General features: G+C 46.1%; 1 protein-coding gene across 1 annotated transcript in view; it reads left to right on the forward strand.

Moving 5' to 3' along the window:
- Positions 1 to 18746, forward strand: part of LOC131208904 (uncharacterized) — a 32580-nt gene extending 13834 nt beyond the window's left edge. The window contains exons 2-5 of the mRNA XM_058201842.1: positions 269 to 430; positions 5173 to 5380; positions 17272 to 17467; positions 18536 to 18746. Coding sequence (XP_058057825.1) covers positions 269 to 430; positions 5173 to 5380; positions 17272 to 17467; positions 18536 to 18746 — 777 coding nt within the window. The remainder of the gene's footprint in view (positions 1 to 268; positions 431 to 5172; positions 5381 to 17271; positions 17468 to 18535) is intronic.
- The last annotated feature ends 3681 nt before the right edge of the window (positions 18747 to 22427 follow it).

Raw genomic sequence — 22427 nt, forward strand, 5'->3', positions numbered from 1 at the left:
GCCCGAATTGCTAATGGAACATTAAGCATCGTGCCGCGTGCCTCCATCTCGAGACGATAACAACGCACGGCCGGAACCTCCAGGGGGGCAGGGATGTCCCGCGCAAGGAGTAGCCTCCATCCCACGAGTCACTATCAACTGCCCTTTGGGCGCCCTCGACAGGTCATTTAATTCCTGCACCATACGTAATCCTTTTACGGCACCGAACCGGAACCGGAATCTGATCTTAGACTCCATTTTTTCCTTTCTTCTCTCTCTTTCTTCGCAGCCCTACGACAGCCGCCAGCTGATGGTGACGGTGTTCGTGTGCCTGTGGGGCGCCCGGCTCTCGGGCTATCTGCTCTATCGGATCGTGAAAATCGGACGCGACAAGCAGTTCGAGGACAATCGGCGCAACGTGATCCGGTTCGCCGTGTTCTGGACGTTCCAGGTGAGTCCCGCGAGGAGGAAAGCTGCCGTCGGTGCAATGGAGCGTTTTATGTGACAGTTATGTTGGCGCCGAGGTGAGATATGTGGACGGTCCGCTACCCATCCGCAGGTCCGCAATTTGTAAATGCGCGATTCTTTATTTTCGGTGACGGAGAATGTTGTACGAATGTAGCACCATGTTGTGGGACGGTCGATGGTCGTTCGTGAACGTAACACAATGTTAGGCACTCCCTTCAAAACTGTTCCAAGAACCGGGACAATTCCTGAACCGCTCCAGGAGTCTGAATAGCTAGACATTCGAAATTAAAACCACGAACTGATCGATATTCAGCAAATGCAATATTTAATTCCATTCCACAACAAGACGAAACAAACGTTTAGGTTGTCCATCGTTCTATGCTCCCGTACCGATACGTAGCTGCCCGGTTTGTCGACCCCCTCAATCGCCGAGCGGTTCCTGACGTGTCCTTTTTGTGATGCAATGCATCCGACTTTCCGAAAAAGGTCAGATGTGCGAAAAGTCCATCTCGAATGGAACCTTTCCTTATCGGTCGAATTCGATCAATACGCAAGGATTTTGCCCATGCACCAACCAACAACAAACGGCGACGATACATTGTAAGCGGCACATTTGCATTTTGCCCTTCCGGTGCATGGCGGATGGCGGGAAAATGTGTAATATCTGAAATCTGAATATTCAGCGATGTTTGTTGCTAGGTCGGTCCTCGGGCTCTTTGGGCATATTTGCTGCGATAGATGGTAGACAAATGTTTGGCCTTCGGACGAATTACTTTTAGTGTTCGAAACTTTGTTTGGTGTAGTTTATGGAATTTGTACCGTGTAACTGTATGAAAGAACCTAATTCGGACACGTATTGGAATTAGGATTTGGAAACTGTGAAAGTAAATAAAAGAGGCAATTAAAGGACACACAATTTAAGAGGTATGATGGTGATGACTGTGAATGAAAATATACGATAAATACGGAGGCGGAAAACCCACATTAATGTGTGGTTTTTTAAACCGCACATTTTTTTTCAAACCATTGAAAATTTCATTAAAAATTATGTACCATTCACGGCCAATCCAATTATTCCGATATCTTTAGTTCAACGTATCTCGCGAATTGGATTTCTTAATTCTTTTCCAAATTTTTTCACATGAAAGGCAAATTTTCTTCGAATGCCAATTGAACGTATAATAAAATCGTTGTTAGTTTGAAAAATAAAATCTTAAAATCCTTCAACGGTTTGTGGAAATTGTTTAACAATAAAAGGTTCTGCGGAGTAAATTGAGAAATAAAAATCCGTATCAAACACCATTACAAATTAAAATTAACTATCACTCCCCTATGACTATGGGGTAACGCAAAGCACGCCGCTGGCATCCGCCTTAAGGTTGGGAATCGAAACATTGTTTCCGTCGTTGTGAAAATTCTACGCCCCTTCCCTGTTGCTTTCCGATCGTTCAGATACGAACAGCTTCGGAAAACACTGGGCACTGGGTACCGGTGGAATCTGGTCCAATTAACTGCGCGCGGCTCAAACTCGGGACCCGGAAATGCCCAGGAAAAAACCCAAAACACCTCACAAAACGGAGCCACAACACTGTGGCGCCCCGCCCCCACCGGTCGGTCGGTCCCGAAACATCGCTGACCATTTGCCGTGTCATAAATTATTGCGCTGGCCCGTTTGTTACGATTCCTTAATTTCACTGATTTGTAGCGTCCGGTGCCGGCGACTCAGGATCGGCAGGACCGTCGCCAACAAGTGGCGATATTCGTCGACCTGGGGCCCCGTTCCGGAGAATGTGAAGCACCATCGAACACGCGGGAAGGTATTTCGGTTTATGCAAATGAAGTACCGGGAACTACATAGCGATAGTGTGCTTCCGCCGTACCGCGTGTGATGGTGTGCTCGATTGCGCTACACCGGTTCGGTCACGCCAGGGCCACGTGGCTCAGGACGGGAGCATAAATAATGTTTCACCGACCTAGGTCCGCTAGGCCGGATCGTGGGTAATTACTCGCTAGAAACACCGGGCTTCGCCATGCGTGCGTGCTAATCGTGAAATGTGTGTACTCTCCTATCTTCGCCGGCGTATTCCACATATATCTTTGGCGCTGGGAGAAAGTCCGTTGAATCGAGAAGGCACACACCCGGGTGCAACGGGTCGGTTTATGATTGTATCGAGCCACCGATGCACCGATCCTCCGGAGCGGAATGTTGATTTTAATGCAAACTGTGGCCCGGTGGCCCGTTCGCTTCTTCCATTAGGCAGCCGAGTCGAGGCCTTGGTGGTTGGCGTGGTGAAATAAATGGTCCACCAACGGCCCGGCCCGGGCTCCGGTTAATGGCGGTTTGCAGTTTTCTGTTGGTGATGCACCAATGCACCGGCAGGAACTAAAATTGCTGGCGCCCGCTGATGTACGGCTTAATGGGCTACGTGCAGCGCGAACGTTACGCGCTGGTGTGTAATTAGATTACTCCAAACGAACGATACCGCTGCCCTGCGGAGGGTCCGGTTTTTCTTTTAATGTGCCCCACCTTTGACCTCCTTTTTATACTATCTAGATTAGTAGCATAAACGGCCCGGGCGGATAATATTATGGCACTATCGCTTAGCTTGTGTTTACTTTTCGCGGAAAGTGTTACATCCTGCCACGGTTTGTCACGGCTCGCCACCCAATGGACAATGCACCTACGAATCACGTTATTTATTTTTGCAAAGCACAAAGGAACTTTTTGTTTGGGGTTTTTCATTCTACAATATCCTCTCGTTTCGTTTCGAATATTGATAGGTTCGTCAGTCCAGGAATTCGACCATACGCAGCTTTGTATAAGGACCGCAAAGGGACATATTTTATCATGAAAAACTATTGATTGGAACTTATTAGAGAGATTATATCACAGTACCTCTACCCAAAAGTACAGTTGAATGTTTAGATTAACTGTTTGAAAAAACAATTGGCTATTCTGTTCAGTCAGTTTTAGTTCAGTTCAGTTCAAATAGTGCAAATTAAGCGTTTGCAAAATAAATTTTGTCAACCCATTTAACGAAACCATGATGTCGATTTTGAGATTGAACATGAATGCTCTTAATCATGTCGCAATATGTTTCAGACAGATGGAATATCTACAGTGGAAAGTGAAAATAAGTTTAGTGCAAGAAAGCAAAAGACTTTACAAAAAACGAAGGTGGAAAATTTACTTTAGTTAATCAAAAATCAATCAAAAACATTGCATAGGTTGTGTAAATGATAGTTTCGCTGTATTTGGGGATGGTTTATACAAAGCAAAAATTTTACCCATTGGAAGATAATTTTTAAACCTTGGGAAAAGCTGAATTCCACCTAGTGGGAAACAAATATAGTATCCGCATACCATTCAGACAATATTGCCAAACATCATGAATTTGTCATGCGGTCCTTCTGACAGTCCTTAGGTATTATTATAGTCCAGATTGTTTTAAGTAATATTGCTTATACTGTTAAGTTAAGTGCGGTCTTCTCGCATACTCCAAGCTTTATGAATGGCCAAATGTTCTCAATGGTTGGCTCAAAACGTTGATATCATCATAAGATCCTGTTGTACTGTAAAATCATCACCAATAAGACTTGTTCTTTCTTTAGTTGCGTTTCTCAAAATAAGCGAAGTTTCAAGGCATGCCGATAATAAAATACAATTGTTTTTCTAAATTGGGTTTAGTTAGGTGCGTCATTTTTTCAGAAAACAAGGACAGATTTATCTACATTGTATAGACTATGCACGGAAAGGAATATCTTGTAATTTTTGCCATCTTTCTTTTTGTTTTTGCCACCATACAAGCGTGTGAATTCTTCACCGCATTCAATGTTGCTTTTCGAATATGAAAACATGTAAAAACAAGTTTTATTCACTTATAAATAACTAAATCTATTCTAATTGCTTTATTACCGAGCAAAACAAAGGGAATCGATATGAAAAACTGAAAACTTCAAGCTTCCAACCTCAGCTACACTTATTTTCGCGATGCTCAACCGAACTCAATCGAAACTGAAACTCAATCAAACTATTTAACTGTAAGTTTGTGTTTGTGACAAATTTTTCTCTCGTTTGCTTCGGCCTTCCTAATATGAGGCAGCTTATATTCTTTTACATACGTTGCAAAGGATTGTACCATATTTTTACCTTTCAATTGCGTCGTTACAGTGAAAACGGTCAAACTTTAATAAACCTGCAATTTATCTAGCCAATAACGGGACCATAAGCTTCTGCTTCTTCCATTAAAGAAAGCGGAATCGAAACACCTGAGCGTTATGTTACGATTCCGACTCCGCTGTACATAATGATGGCTCTGCCAATTATGATGCGAAACAGCTCCGCACCCCATTTGCCGGATTCGAAACGCTTCGCTCCGTTTGTAGAAAGTTTCCATATGGGCCAATTTTAAGAACTTTTTGAAACGCGTCTACCGAACGAACAATTTGATCACGTTCCGGGCAAGGAACCAATCGTCTATGAAATCCTCGGGCCGCGAAACGAAGTGTCTGAAGTTTGTAACACATTTGTCGACTGATTTACGCCGTTCGGTTTGTGTGAAATTAATTTTCCTTTTCAATGCACTTAAATCATAACGCTTCCCATCGAACGCTCCCACTGGTGGCGGATTTCAAACTAATTAACGCTAATGACGTCTCCGCTTTGCCCACCATCCCCATTAATGTTCTCTCTCTCTCTCTCTTTCACTCTGTGTCTCCCGGCAGGCCGTGTGGGTGTTTGTCGTGTCGCTGCCCGTCATCATCATCAACTCGCCCCGTCACTCGTTCCCGAAAGCACCGAAAACGATGACGACCCTCGACTCGGCCGGGACCGGCATGTTCATTACGGGCCTGCTGGCGGAAACGTACGCCGATCTGCAGAAGTTCTCCTTCCGCCAGGACCCGATCAATCAGGGCAAGTTCTGCAACGATGGTAAGTGTGCGCGATCGCTAATTCCTTCTTCTTTTCCAGTTTTCCCTTCGTGGGAAGTTTCGAAAGAAATTAAATGAAACCTTCAGCTGAACGGGCGCGGGCCACCTAATCTCGGGCCACGCTTTTTATGCTCCAGTGCTACTGGCAGATGATGATGATGGTGATGGCGATGTCAGTCGGTCTGGTCGGACTTTGTCAACTTATCGCACCCGCCACGCCAAGGACATTCCGGGGGAGGGATCGACGGTTGAGTACACCCTTAATACCGTCCATTACTCTGCACGGACACGGCGACTGAGGTTCTTCCGTGTGACCTTCGGTTTAATGTTGCACGCCGTGTCCTGCGTGGCAACCGCTTTCAGTCGCCTTCGCCGGCTCCGATGTCCTTCGAGCGGCCGAGAAACTGTCACTGGTTGCCTTTCTGTCCCATTTTTTCGATCTCTCTCTCTTTCTTTCGCGCTCTCTCTTTTTCTCCTGGTGAGGACATTAATCTTCTTGGTCGCAACCATAAGCTTCCATGGTGGCGCACAGCACCGAAGGACGGGCACTCGTCGAGGAAAAACACCAAATGAGTGCAGCCGTCGATCGGAGTTAGTGCCGGGCTCTGATGGGGACATTAAAAGCTCCCTTTCTGTCGACATGGGCCGGCAGTATCTCTGGAGGTTCTTCCTATTAACAGCGGGACTATGCACAGCACGTTGCTCGGCAAACGACTCTTAACGGTTCAGGTCACGCTCATCAAGCGCAAGGCGATTTTTGACAAATTTTAATATATTACCCTCACGATTCGGCGCCTCAATGGGTTGGTCGCGTCACGCAGGACACAGTTCCACGTGTAACCATCCACAGGACTTGGCTACATTAGCATGCCAATGGCGGTCTGGTCTGGATCTAAACGACACTCGGCGGCTCTAGTCCTTCTAGCCACCCGGCAGGGAGCTTAAGAAGTACTTCTTTGCCCGCGACCACGACCTCCGTGCACCACCTCATAAGGTCGTCGGGTCGTCGAGTCTTCCGTCAGACCGTACGGGCGAGGCGTTCCGGCGAGGACGATTAATGTTTTAAAGTTTCGTCACATTTCACCCGGGCCATCGTTCATCCGGGGACGTTCGGATCGGGGACGAAGTGACTGGTGTGTTGAAGGGTGCTTTATTTTATTACGGCATTACTGTCGTTTGGTCGGGTTATGCTCGCGCCGCTCGGCGTGACATGAAATGTGCGTGAATTTTAATAACATTCAACACCGTTCAATGTTCCGGGAAATGGTTATTTTAGTAACGGAAAGGGGGAAAACCGAGGGAGGGGACGGCATGTCCCAGAAGACCAGGAGGCAGAAGGTTCCGTTTTTGGGGGCACACGCTAACGCACACAGCGCCGTGCGTATGCCAATTTTCGCGGGCCCGGAAATGGGCAAATGTGACCAATTTGCAAAATGAACTACCAGCGCGGCGCGCAAAGGGGCACGTCGTACGCCGTGCGTCGCTCACAGTTGACTGATGAGTTTGTATTTTGGGCATTTCATTTTGGCCACACGCAATCGATCAATTTAATTCGCCATCGAGCCATCATTGCTCCATCGTGCATCGTGGGCACGTGCTGAACGCCACCGTCGTTGTAGGGTCGTCTATGATTGATTTTTTGCTTAACAATTTGAGCATTTCAATTTCAGCTTCAACAGATTTTATTCAAAAAGTATTAGAGTTGTTGTGTCAACATTGTCTTAAACACTTAAAGATATAATTTATTGTTTCAATGAGCCTACGTACCGGTTTCATTCACGACAGAAGAACAACATTTTGAAAAGCTTGGTTACTCCATCAACTAATTCCACTAAGTCAGAAAAGTTTGGTTAAACTGGATATTTGAGGAAATTTCGGTTGTACTAAAAAGCTATTTCTTGTGGTTTTGGTTGTTTCTTAAACAAAAATATTATTTTACTGGAAATCAATTTAAATTGATGTCATATTGTCCTTTATTACCTACGACCATACGCTACTTTACAGGTAGCTATACTATTCAATCATTTTAGTTACCGTATTTTTCCGTGTATAACGCGCACCCGTGTATAACGCGCACCCATATTTTACGAGACCGAAAATGGAAAAAAAGTTTTTTACTTCACATTTTTCAGATATGTGATATCCAACAAATACCAAATGATAATAATATATTACTCTAAATACTCTATAAATATTCTAAAGTAGACTAAAGATAAAATGCGTATACATTGCAAAAGACATACTAGTATTTTATATTTCGTAATGATCTTCAAACTCATATTCGCTGCTGTCTGAGAAATTGATATTCTCTAATTGCTCTTCACTGTACTCCTCATTCTCACTCTCTGAAGAGTCCTCATAAATTGCAACATCTTCAGATCCATGCTGATTTCCACATTTTTTAAATGATTTCACAACAACTTCTGTTTTAACTCCATGCCATGACTTAATAACGATATTTTATGGATAATTATATTCCTAACAAGTGTTTCATTTCATAATTTATTCAATAATACCATAGAATATGTACCTAAAAGGGCACATTTGTATGTTTGGAGGAGACAAAATTTTTACTCCCCTTGTATAACGCGCACCCAGATTTTAGAGCTAAAAAAATTGGGAAAAAAGTGCGCGTTATACACGGAAAAATACGGTAATTTTAAATCACTAACAGAGGTTTGTGATGTGTGATGTTTAGACGGTGCACTGTATGATTTATGCTATGAATCTACCCAAACACATTCCGTTCCTTTTTTACCTATTAAGTCCTCAAAACAGTTCGCAATCGGGTTCGCGAATCGCTGCCGAAATGGTTCGATTTCATTACGTTTCGACAGCGTTTCACTGATGGTGAGTTTCGCTAATTTGGTTAATGAATTTCTGTTCCGTCAGCTCATGTGACACCTCAAAAATCGATCATGTTTGAAAATGCTGCTTTTTCAGATGATGTATTCCAAATATAGCCCTATGCTGTCATGCGGTTTTTGTGTAATACCTAAGCTATCTTCGGAAAGGTTGCATGCCCTTGCGTTCTGCTCCACAAGTTGTGATGTTACATCAGCTTTTTCAGTGATTGGCAGATTGATTTTGACATTGCAAATACCCGGAAGCGAATCGAACCAACGCAGCCTTGGCGTTCACTAGCATAACAGCATTTTCACCTTGAATTTCCCACATTTTTCCGCTTCTTTGACAACGTTTTAGACTTTTACAGTGGAGAAGTATTACATTGCGTATTTCTGCAGACATTTTGTTTGACATTCAAATGACTAATGAAGAATTAAGGACAGGCCTATTGTTTTCTGTTTATTCATTTTGATATACGTTTAGCTCCGTCGGTAACTCACCGAAATGAAAAGAGTCAGAATGTTGAGCCATTAAATGATCGGAAAAAATGAAAGCTGAAAACTTCATTACAAAGTTCCCAATGAGAGCTCCATCTCGCTACACGCCCAGGGGACTGGCTCGAACTCAATCTTGAGTTTTAACAAACCGCAATCAGCCTTCGTAGAAACGAGATCAGCTCGTCGTGTTCTGATCAGCGAAGCACGGAAAACATGACTGTGAACCGATGTTCAGCTTGCTAGCAACACTTGCCATGGTCGACGATAATACGACATCACTGTTTCAGATGAGTTCTACGAGCGGGCCAATACTACCACATAATTGGAGACACCTCACTATCAGACCTTCTTTCTCGACCGGATGCCTCCCGAGATATCCAGAATCCCGGGCGGGATGATCTTAACGAGATACCTAAGCTCACCGACCAGCAGAAGAAGAGACGACAACACGAAAAGGAGGCCTTCGGACTCGTCACCGGATGGTGCATAAATCCTGAGCTTTAACCGAGCCCACCTACCGAAGCCGAAATATCCTATCACGCTGTGCCGTACCATGCACGGAAGCCTTCCGTTCCGGCGACAGGCGAAACAAACATTGGGCGGCGCGGGCACAAATATCAGGTCCGTAATGCTCCCCGATGCTTACTTTATGTCCCACAGCCCACGAGGTTGGCACTGTCAACCCACCAGGGTGGCGGACGTTTCGGTTGGTCGTATTTAGATGATATTTTATTAGCTCTTTTTGCCGGCTGTTTCTGGTGGATCAATATTTACCCATTTCGGTGCCATTTCGCATACTAATCGGATTACCGGTGACGGCCGTGATACGAATGTGTCGCTCGCTGTCCCGAGCGACACGGAGCCCGTGCTTTTTGTGGGCCTGAAGATTGGGTGACTGACAAAGCAGGAAAAAAAATGGCGAAAACCCGTTTCGTATGCGCGAAACCGAATGTGTTTGCCCAAGCTGGAAGGGATTAAATTGTTAAATTATTTGCTAGCACCACAAAAAAAGGAGTCAATCAAATGTGTATCAATCAATATCGCAACCGCGATTACTTTGTCCGCGCGGAGGTACTTCATACGCAAGTAAAATACGACACGTGGCAAGTGTTTTGTAAGTCTATTGAAGGGCTAAGCGATGAACGAAAATAAAAGAAGACTTCTGTGCGGTTGATCGATACAAAAAAGGAAAACTTTGCGACCGTGGCCAGTTCCGTGGCACAACAACGAATCAATCGATCGACGGGCGTGATGTCGCCAGAGCCACGCGTTGGCCTCTTCTCCGCATGTCGATAGATCAACAAATCAATTTAAAAGCCAACATGTGAAGCACATCAAGTGATGGGAAGCCGCGGTCGGGCTTACGTGCAACCAATACTCGACCTTTGGCGCTTTGGCAAAGTGGAAGAAGGAGTCTCGGGAGGACGAGGCGTACGTGCGATAGTTTACGTTCGATGGCCCACAGCTCGGACCGGTCTCGCAGCTTAAGAAGCTTATCGACCCGAAGTTGACACTAACGAGCAAGTTTAGAGATTTAACGAAGAGGATAATGTCGATCGAGACATCGAATCGGCGGCCGACGGATACTAGCCGGTGGACTTCGTGGGGACCACAGCACCGGGCCAGTATTTGACTAGTGCTTCGCTGAGGTCGGTGCAGTGCAACAGCAAATAGTTGACTCATCGTACCACAATCCGTTGGAATCGGAATCAGGTTTTAGAATCCGTCGTGCTATGCATGTATTTAAATTTGGTTTTGAAAACGACCTCTGGGACTTGACTTCTGCTAATAACAGAAGGAGGACAAAAGGTGACAGCTTATTGCATACCTTAAGGCGTGTTAAGAAGCTTTGTTTGCTGGAATCGTTTGATGTTTCAAATTGGCAATTAATAATCCGAAAGCCGTACATAATTCGGATTTTCGCGTTCCTTTAATAGTATGGATGCTCCCAACTAATGCAACCCTCTAGCAGGCAGCTCCCTGGAAGTAAATCAAAGTCCTTTAGAAAGTGCTGTACAATAGGCCAAACCTGCTCTACAATGGGGAAATGTGTTTTGTTCTGCTGGAGCGTATTTAATGTTGGCAAACAAGTTAAGCGCCCCAGCTCCGCGCCAGGTTACTATGTAATGTGGTTTCAGTTCTCACATCCCTAGCCTGTCGAACTCCAGGGACCTCAAACGGCGTACGGAAGAACAGTGTACGGCGCACAACAAAAGCCATCGCATAACAACAAACACATCGGTGCATTAAAAGCGAAGGACACGAGAAGGAGTACAGCGAGACAGGGGGATCGCGACCAGCATCATTACGGTAATGGGAATTTTAAGTGGAATGGCTGATGGCAACGCGGGCTGACGACTATTATAAAGTGCTCCGTTTCGCATTTTCTCCCGTGCACGCAATGGCCGCTCGAAATTGCATTAAAAGCTGCCAACGAAGCCGAATTCCAATCGAAGCTGCACAATGCAATTACTGCTTCGTTTTTCGATTTGGCTAAGAACCGAGCCAAGTCCGGCCCTACTCCGGAAGCCATTAGAGCCCGCTTGAGGTCTTAATTGAAATAAAAGGGTTCGGCAAACGGCGGATGGCCGGCAGCCGGCGTTCTTAAGCTGACGCGCAACCACAGTTAGGCAACCAATTAGAAACCCCGCCCACACACAGGACACTCGGAGCCCATTACATAAATTTGAAGCCATTCGGACGGTGGATTCTATGATTTATGGACCCCCCCCCCCCCCACCGTCCCCGGTTCCGGTGCAGTCGAATCGTGCTCGATACCGACCGACATCGATTTGTTTCGGTGTAAATAGAAACCGTTTACGGTGCAATCCATCACCCCGGAAAGCACTCGATAAATGGCCAGAGCCTGCATGGACCCCCCGAAACCGGTTATGATGCAATATGAGCTCCCCGTGAACAACACGTGTCTTGCCGGTGGCCGTCCGAATTTCCTACACTAATCGGATCACGTGGCGTCGTGTATGTGTCCAGTGCGAATCGACTGCATCCAATTCCGAAATGCATTTCACGAACGGGCAAGCAGAAAACAGTGTCCGTCCGCCACGGTGGGCGTGATGCCAACATGGCGTACAAGGTGGCCGCCTCGGGACGATTCGGAACATCTGGTTTCGGTTCAGCCACCGCCGCCCCCCTTTGCAGCTCGAGCTTGGAATCAAAACGTTTTTCTTGTTCGTTTCCTTTTTTCTTTTTCTCCCCGTTCTGGAATTTGTACGCCAGCTGCTTTGGTGGGGGCACCGTGTTTTTGACCACCGAACATGGTGGTGGTCTGTCCACACACCCGGGCCGTCGTTCGTGTCGTATATCATCCGCTGCGAACCGGGACTGGGTTGGGATTCCGATCCCGAAACCTGGTGATAAATGGATCTGAACGCTCGTGTTTACTTTCGCTCGTTCGGTTCGATGGGGATTCGATTGAAACGGGAAACGATCGAAAATAACGTCCATTTAATGTTGGTGGCAGGGGCTACTGGCTAGACAAAAGTGTCGTCCACCGGTTTTCAGTGTGCGATGAATCTCGCTTCCGACCTGGGTGGAATCTGGGGAACAAACAAAAATTCCTAATTAGCCAGTGATGCGCCATAATATTTACTCTGGCGGTGTGATGGACATCCGGAGAGTTGTTTGGTTTAAGCTCGTAAAATCTTGATTTTATACACCGATTTTATTCACCGCGATGGTTTCCGATCAAATTTACGCGTCATTTTTATGTCTTGTTTATTTGAACTATCATTCGGGGCTATGTTAAGCTTCATTAATAATATTTTCCGAGATTAGAGTTGACTGGTGATGAATATTGTTTGAATGCAAATAATTAATCTAAGGTCCTGTAGATGCCATCAGATTGAGACCTTCAAGCGTTCATGTCGTTCTGAGGCATGTCTTCTATATGTAAATGTTTTACAAATGTTACATTCTTTTCATCTTATTAACTTAAAGCATTTAAGAAAAGTGTGGTGAAAGGTTAAGTATTCTGTATTCATTACTAATATTCATACATTGACATATTCATTATTCAAAATTCATTTTGTTTTCTGCTAACTCAGACAAAGTAAACAGAACACGCTACATTTAATAAATTCCCTATCATTCGGAACAGTGTTATTGTGTAAATGAATCCCCGTTGAATGGCTCTACCCTGGGTACGATCCATTACTGGGACACAACAACACCTCGAGAGAAAGGCAAATTTGCGAAACAAATCATTTTCGGTCCGTATAGCTTACTGATTGGCCCATTAATTATTCGCTTCATAGTAAACAAACGCTGCCGGCGCAGGACCTGTGCGGCACCGGTCATCACTCAAGTAGCCATCCATCCTGCGGCGACTGACACCGTAATTGAGTTTCGATGTTTTCACGATCACGTTCCACGTGTGCCGCGTGTCACGGTTTTGTGGTGCTGCGCGTCATTTTGCGTGCTCGCGAGAGGGAAGCATTTTATTATTAAATTGCCGGCCGTCAAGGACTAGGAATGCTGGTGTATGCAGTCAATCACACGCTCGCGTACCGCACCCACCGACTGTCGGGGGTGGAAACTAATTATTGCATTAATAATGCCCTGAAATTGGTCCCAGTGGCTGCCGGCAACGTAAACTTCCGAGGCCGGTAACTCTCCGGTTCGAAGATGTATCGTATCGTTTTACGCGAACGACGATAATCCATCCAAATTGGCCCTTTCCTCCAGCAGTGGCGATGACACGATACATAAGAGCGTTAATGTGCACTCCACGCTGGTTCCGGATACAGAATGTGATACGAAAAGTTACGCAACCTAAGCCCAGTGAATAATTGTTTGCTGTCGTCGTGAACCACCATGCGCCTCCATCGGCCGACCAGGCGCCTCCATTTCTCCTTGACGTCGCGTGGAACGCACAACACTGCGTTGCGGTTGCACAATCGTGTAACACGCCAACCGCCGTCTGCGTTCCAGCACGGGCCGGTGTCAGGTTGGGCTGTAAATTCGCAATTGCGGTGAAGGGCAAATGTCACCGCCACCACCACCGCCGGGAGAGAGGCTGTCCCGTGCATTCGGTTACCCAATTCGCTCGGATGTCAAGTGTCAGAAGGCAATCCCTTGGCTCCTTCTGCTTCTGGCCACCGGTTGCCATCGGAGCCCCGCCCCAGCAGAAGCGAGGCCAGCGAGGACGCTACGAGCCTGAAATAAATCATTCACTTCCCGTGACGTCAGTGGGGATTACTGTGGCGTGGCGGTGAGGTCAGCTTCAGCGCCTTTTCCGACAACAATTGCTGTGTGTGTACAGGTTTTTTTGTCTTCTGCCCCGCATTGTTGACGAGTGAAACTGATCAATGACGTGCGGGTGGCTAGCAAGGTGGAAACATTCGATCCATTCCCTGTGTACTTCCGGAAAGGGCAGCCAAAAGGTCAAGGGTGAGAAGGAGAACGATAACAGAGCCGGTGAATGGTTACAAAAAATTATAGAACGATTCTTATTCCGGATCCTTTCTGCGAACCGTCGGTGACAGTGATCGGTCGATTCTTTCATGAAAACCGTTGCCGAGCGGTTCCGAAGCCGCTTGGAATTCGTCCTGACATCCTGGGGATGGGCATAAATCAAAACTATAGTTTGTTTGCCGACGGCACTCCAGTTGCGACCTGGGCGAGTAACTGAGCCCGATGAATTGCTGAAGTTTTTCAACGCTTAACGCAACATCAAAAAGTAAAAACACTCAACTTTCTTTTCCTCCGTCTGCACAATGGAATAAACTACTAGGCTGTTCAATAAGTTCGTAGCCTCGACAAGAAAAATACATTTTTATGGTTTGAAATACACTTCATTAATCAATATAGCCTTCCTGAACATCGATACACTTGTTTCAAAGAGATTCCAATTTATAAATTTCTTCCCTGAGTTGATAATCTGGAAAGACTTCAAAATACGCTTCTACAACTGTTATGACGTCATAATTTGATGGAAAACGCTTTTCACGCATGATTTTTGTGGGTCTGAAAACAGATGGAAGTCGCTAGGGGCCAAATCTGGTAAATATGGTGAATATTCCAACAATTCGAACTTTAATTCATGGATTTTTGCCATTTTCAAAATACTCTCTTGACAGGGTGCATTGCTTTGATGGTAAAGGATGTTTTCTTCTGCAAACCGCGTTTTTTCACAAATTTTCACTTTCAGCAGGTCTAGAATGTTATAACAATAATCTAAATTTATTGTTTTACCAGTTGTCATGTAATTCCCCAACAAAATATCATTCGCATCGCACAAAACTGATGCTAACATCGTTTTGGACGAACTCGTTTCGGAACCGATGAAAAAGCTTGACACCACTCCTTGCCTCTTATTTTAATTCAGAATCATGGTGATAGACCCAAGTCTCATCGATAGCAAACAGCTTTTAGGAACCAAAAATTTCAGTCAAAAAATTCATTAAACTGCTCAATGAGATGGCTAGGCCTTCTATTAAATCTTTTTCAGTGATTCAACGGTTTTCCAATACGATATCCTGATTTTTTACGATTTCAGGTGTTGCATCTGCTTTTTGACGTTTTTGACATGGATCGTCTTGAAGGCTAGTACGACCACATTTAAACTCAAAAACACCCCTTTTAACCAGCAAATTAAACGTGACGACTCCTTATACACTTTTGACATTCGTTCATGAATCTCCATTGCTTTTAAACCTTTCAAAAATAAAAATTCAATCACTGCACGATACTTGATTTTTTTCGTTGTAAAAAATACCGTGACACGTCGATACTAAATGGCTTGTAAAAAAGAATTAAGTGACCGATTGAAATGAAACTTCACATACGTTCATTTGAAGAGTGTACCTATATAATTGGACTCCCAGCAGTGCCCTGTGTTATCGAGGCTACGAACTTTATCGAACACCCCAGTAGTCCATCACTCCGTGGTTCTGAGTTCTGTGTCGAAGAAAAGTGTCGTCCTTCATTGCTCGAATTGAAAAGTGCATCTTCTCAGACCTCCAGCAACAGGCGAAGCAGAGCAGCCGCCTAGCGGCTCAGTTCACTCAAAGAGCCCTTCACTAAGTACGGATCCCTGACCCACCGTTCCTTCGTTTGTTGCTTTCCCATCGGACCCGGGGCCCGTTTATTTATTTATTTTTCAACTATCTAATTTTCCACTCGAGCGTGTGAAACGACTGCGCTAATGGGACAGTGCCCGGGACCCTGCGGGCAAAAAGGATAATTAAATGACGGGCCGCCGGCGGCTCCGGCGGCGGCGGCGGCGGCGGCGGCGGCGGCAGCTCGTTCTTTTGAAGTGTGGGCGCGTATGAGCACACACACCCAGGACCCGAGGAGCGAGGATCATGGCGCAAAACTCGTTTTGTTAAATTACATTCACTGCGAAGCGACCCCACAGAGGTCCTTTATGCTTTCTCTTTTTGACGTCTCATCTTTCACCTTTTGTGAAGCACTGCAGTCACGTGCAACGGCACGATGGAAAGCATTCGGAGAACGGAGAACTGGATGCCAACAACAGTTACGTTATGCCCAAGTGGCACATAATAACTATTTCATTCACCAAACGTAAAAATGAAGCACTCCCTCTTCGGGACAATGGAAAGCGGAAAACTGCCCACCCCAGTGGCCACTATCGGAGTGTACGGTTTTGAAGCAAGGACTGCCCACAAAACCTGTGCCCCGGTCGCCTTCTTTTACGGAACTGTGAACTCTGCTAGAATGGAATTTTAAAGACTTTAAGTTTGTCACACGAAACAAACTTTATTTGATTCGCGCCTTCGCTTTAAATACGATTATTGCTTAATTGCCACGCGCTAAAAATGGGATATAGACAAGCTTCGAAAATGAGCAAAAAGCAACGGGGCAGAACCGAGTTTATAAAAAACCGAAACGGATCCACGAAGACGCCTCGCGGCCCGGAAAGTTTTCGAGCAAAATACGACACTGAGATAACATTATTGGACCGCCATTTTTTTGTTGTCATCCCCAAACAAAGCGCAAGCCACCTCATCACGGGACACTCGAAAATGGCACAGTTTGGAGCCTTGCGTTTCTTCACCTTGCGCTGGCGCTGGCAAACGACCAATTCGAGCACGTCGATGGCACGTGGGCCGTGTGACGTTTATTGAATTTTATGGCACATTGCCTTCGCGCTCCACGGTATTTCATTACACAAATTTATACACTTTCTCCCTCTCTCTTTGTCCGGGCTATCTCTTTCTCTACGACCGGAAAGAGCCGGCCCACTATTTCGGTTGGCACAAAACTTTCGACGACAGGCAAGATGCCTTGGAACGGGCGAAGGTTCGGTCTCCTTTAAAAAGACTCCCACCAGAGATCCGTCTTTTCACAAAATCTCATTCAATCCTCGATGCGGGTCGGGCCAAAGTGTCAGTTAACCCCGTGTGCTCTCGATTATTGGACGCTCGTTGGGTTCGAATTTCTTCGCCGTGATCGAATGAAGTATCCTTTTGCCACACTTTTGACCCTACATTTAGGCAGCACATTAATCAGTGGCTCTCTCTCTCTCTCTCTCTCTCTCTCGCTGCGACCACGTGTTCCGTTTCAGGGCTCTGGAGGATGTCCCGGCATCCGAACTACTTCGGCGAGATCGTTATCTGGTGGGGCATATTCGTCATCTCGTTGAACGTCATCGAGGGCATCGAGTGGGTCGCTATCATGTCGCCGATCTTCACGACCCTCATTATCCTATTTCTGTCCGGCATCCCGGTGCGGGAGCGTTCGGCCGACGAAAAGTACCGAGAGTAAGTATGTCTTTCTTTTCCCTCCCCTCCGGGGTGGCCCACCCAACATTCAAGGCCACGCTTTTGGTGATCATAGAAAAAATGAATTCCGATGCTGAATATTCAAAGCGTCGGCGAAGCGTTTTGTGACGAGGGAGGTTCCTTCGGAATGCCGTTATCCGTTTTGGGGCCGTCCCGTCGTGTCAACAGATAATTTCGAGCTCAACACAAATTAATTCCAAAAAGGGCTAATGAAGGCGCCAAACCGTCTGCGACCGGTTCTCGCCGGTCGCCGCCGCTGTCACTGTTGCCCCAAACCCCGGCGACTGTGACAAGTGATTTATGTGGTCATTTTTTCGCCCAACGCCGTTCTCCCTCCAAAAATCGAACGACAATCGGTGGCCGTTGAAATGTTAAATTAATTCAATTTGTCATCCACGCGCGCCAACCCGCGGCATAATAATGAACTAAGCTAGCCGAACCAATCCATCCGGGGCCCACTCGGACCAGCTTGGCCAATAATTGAAACTCGTTTTGCTGGCGCCAACCAACAATGGGGCCGCGGGAAAGAATTTAAATTAATGGCCGTCGGAAAAGCGCGAAAGTGTGGCTCGGAAGGCCACTTCCGATCAGGACACGTTTTCGATGAAACGGTCGGAACTAAACCGAATCAAGGTACATCACGATCGACGACGAAGGTCCGAAAAGGAAGTGAGCGCCGAAAAAAAAAACGCGCAAAGCAATACACATTAAACGAGCATTTGCTTTGGACGTGCGGTTGCGTGTCGGACGCCAATCGAATGCCGTAAATGTCGTTTTTATGCCGCGCCGTAACAGCTCCCGGGTTTCGGTCACGCTAATCGCTGGCGGTTTGCCGGAACTGGAGCCACGATAAATGGCGATAAACGGTGAGTGGACAAAAACTGGAACCACTTGAAATGACAAGGACCCGGAAGCGAGTTGGAATGGCCCACCGAAGTGACCGTGTTAGTGTTGCCAATGTTGGAGTGTTTTCTTGTAATCGGTTTAAAAAAAATGGGGTGTTGTAATTCCCTGTCTCTCTTAATCCCGTTTTGCTGCCTCTTCCAGTGATCTCGAGTACCGGAAATACAAGGCGTGCACGTCGCCGCTCATCCCGATCCCGCCCGCCATCTACTCCGAAGTGCCGCGGGCCCTCAAGTTTATCCTGTGCTGTGAGTTCCCGTTGTACGACTCGCTCGACAAGCGCCGCAAGGAGGAGGGACCGTTCGCGATGACCACCTCCATCTCGGTGGCCCACTCGCACTCCACTCACACCTAGCAATCGGGAGGTATGGCCGGGGCCGGCCACCATCACCAGGGCACCGTCGGTGGCACGGTCACGTCGAAAGACGGCCGTAGCTCGATAGGCCGGGTGGCCAGCTACTCCTCGAGCCATCGCAGCGCGGGCAGTGGTGGTGCGGGCGGCGCTGCGGCTGGCGATCGACGGACGGAGCGCTCCTCCACCTCGTACCACTACCATCGCACCACCAGCGGCAGTAACAGCGACTTCGAGGACATCACTCCCGAGCGCATTACGTGCATTTCCGGCGCGACGCATCAGCAGCCGCACGTGCACTCCCAGCACCACCACCACCAGCACATACACCAGCAGCTACACTATCAGCAGTACCACCATCTGCCGCAGCAGCACCTGCAGAACTTGATCGGCGATGGCGGCAGCTACGTATCTGGCTCGTCTCAGATAACGACCATTTTGTGATGTCCAAGTCGAGAGCCGAGGTATGCTGTCGACGTACACTGTAAAACTGCTAAGTGGTGGGCCACGGTAACACGTGTTCGTTTCGTTTCGATGTTGCTTTCGAGTTGGTCCAGTCGATCCTGGGTGTGTAAATTATTTATTTTAGTGTAAGACAAGCAGGTTAAGATGCCATTCGCTTTCCCTTCGGTTGAAACACACGGCCGTAACGATTTGGTTCGAAGTGTGTTGAGATAAGTTTTGTGACCCTCGAAAAGGACCGACCCGAATATTACTGCCACACGCGTGTGCTTTATTCTACAAAATGTCTGTGTCAGTGGCGTGGCTCTATTTTGCAAAGTGGCCGGTGGCTGGAACCTACATTTGCAATGATCTGTTGTGCTCGAATGGTGTTCCAAAGGTGCGAGGGCTCCGAAGGTAGGCTCAGGATTTGTATCTCACTTCCGAGCCTTTCGCCACCTTATTGTTAACGGCATATCGTTTCCTATTATGCATTGGGACGGCCGAAAAAGAGGAAAACGGAAGCATAAGGATAGCGACGTACGTGAAGACCTTCTGCAGGAACTCTGTATGTTTCGGCCGACACAGGCCGAAGGCGGATCTATCGAGCACCGTACCGGTTAACAAAGGAACTATCGTCAACAAAATCAAAACTAGCGAAATTCACGCAAAACACGAGCATGTATTGCTTCCGCGCGCACGATGGCACCAGAAAGGACTAGGTATTTAGAAAGTAATCAAACCTTAAACTTAGCCACTGCTGCTTGGGGGGCAGAAGAAGTGAGATTTCTATCGGTAACCGCAGCCGGCGCACCGGCAGCGGAAGGGAAATTAAAAAAAAACTGTTCAGCATAATTAGTAAAAATGGAATTTATACATCCACCTGCGGTGTGAGCAGATCGAAACGCCAACATCTATGAAAAAAAACTTGAGCTCGTAGCGCGTAAGCCTAAGCAACTTTATTGATAGAATAGAAAGTAGAGCAGAAGAAACAAAGGAAAAATCAAATCAACAACAGGAACCGTAACAACTTTCAACTTTCGAATATAACCCCACTTTCCACATTCTCTATACTCCGGCGTTAGTAGACGAGGTAGTCGAAGAAAGAAAAGAAGAAGAAAAAAAGGGCACCGTTTATCACCAATTACCGGGACTGCTATATTTTTGGTCCAATCTCTTTTTAGAATCATGTTTGAAACCGTAGACAGAACTAGACGGGCGCCGCCCCGCCATTATATTGTAGTTGAAGCGCATGTTATTAATCCCCATTGCTACCATTTTACTATCAAACCTCCATTTATCGATCCCCTTTCGGCGAGAGGACTACAAAATTTACGAACGGCCACACGAATCACCAATGTCTTGTGAATGTGCTAGAACTGATATCAAACGTGGGCCGGAGAAAGGTATGTACCACAGTCCCAAGCCGGACATGTCGAAATCGAAATCGTCTGACGGCACCGACAGCATGACCGACGTCTGATCGAATTTGCTGGTGTTCAAAAGAGTCTCTAGTAAAGTTCTTATCGCCGACCGGAGGGCGACATTTTAGAAACGTAACCGTTTATACCAACCACCACCTTTACCGTTTGACCTTACCGTTTTTGCTCAAACTATAGTGACTTTAGATTCCTGTTCAGCGTTTCGATAAAGAAAACAAAAAAACCTTTCCTTCTTTTAGAACGCACTACCGTAGGCCACAACCGAGACCCGTAAACACGATCGGGAAATTTAATCAAACCAGAAACCCTAACCTCTACTATGCTCCGAACGTCTCTAGTGAAACTGTCAATTCCACTGTGTCCCAGTGTCGAAACCGAATTATGTAGAGAAAACAGGAGAACACTACCGTACCGAAACTTTCTCTCTAAACCCAACACAAAGCACAAACACATCCCACCCATTAGTCTCTACGCTACGAAACCGATCACTTTAGGCCGTGGGGCAGGGTGCAGAACCACGCACAACTCGCTGAGGAGCATTAAAAATTCACACCAACTATCTATTAGGTTTCGAACGGAAAGACATAAAATAACTTCAAAAACACCTTCGTACATGCAATCAGTTCAAAGCGGATCAAACAATGTGGAAAGAAATGAAGTTAACCAAGTTTACCCTTACATTACGCAGCAAGTAGGATAGGCTACAAGGTACGTTCGCGGCCGTAAGAATAAATCTCTATATTCCAGTGATGGTCGACGGGAGACATGTTAACCCTGTAAGTAATATTTTGAAGAATTGCACGGAAAGACAAACGCCAAGTGATTAGTTAGCAAAATTGAGTGGAACGAACGCGAGATGAACCTACGATGAACGATTGGACCTAAAACGGAGTGATGGCCAACGGGGAGGGAGATAAAGCTAAGACGAAGACAAACAAACCAAGGAACGATTGTTGATAATTTTACGAAGAATGTTATCAGGCACGGTACAGTAGAGGACGAGTGTTGATGGCAGCAACGGCAGCAGCAGAAAGCTAAACTCAATCCTATCTAATACATCAATGCTAAATCCTGTAGGGAATATAAACAGCAACATGGAACATATTGGTAGCGAACAATCTTATCGTGAGAATTACTACTATGAACTATGAACTACACGACGCTGTGTCAGCCCGGACATTCAAGAAGCCAACATTCATTGACACACACGGCCGGGCGACGATGCTGGGCTAGCGGCACCGTTGCAGCAAGGAACAGATTTTTAGAACCGTAAGCAAGAGCGATATATACAAAACTAGGAGATACAGATATATTTTTAGTGTTACAGATTGCGCAACAAAGCACACCGACAGCCGGTAGTTATAATGTCGTAAAAACACAAAATGAGCCCACAGAAAGAAAGAAAAAGAAACCAAACTACACCCTACGCATGATTATGGGCAAAATAGAAAACAAACCGGAATGGGATAGCCTAGTGCAAAGCAAAAACCAAGTCACATACACAACACAACCGCAGCCAAGTGCGCCATCGAGAACATTGCAAGAAATAAGATAAAAAAATTAAAAGACTTACTAATTACTAGTATAGTGTTGCAATACTATTGAAATAATATGAACTCTAATATTGATTCTTTCAAAAAGGAGATATGGAAGCTAAAATTAGTAAGCAAACACAGAATTATGTACCTACTTGTGTGCGGTAAGCGCAAGGGCTAACTAACTAAATAATAAAAACGTATATATATACCGTATATACATACACTAGCAAGTGCCGTACGTGCTAAATGGCGCAGTGCCGGCA

Source organism: Anopheles bellator, chromosome 1, assembly GCF_943735745.2.
Source record: "Anopheles bellator chromosome 1, idAnoBellAS_SP24_06.2, whole genome shotgun sequence".
In the NCBI taxonomy this organism is placed as follows: domain Eukaryota; kingdom Metazoa; phylum Arthropoda; class Insecta; order Diptera; family Culicidae; genus Anopheles; species Anopheles bellator.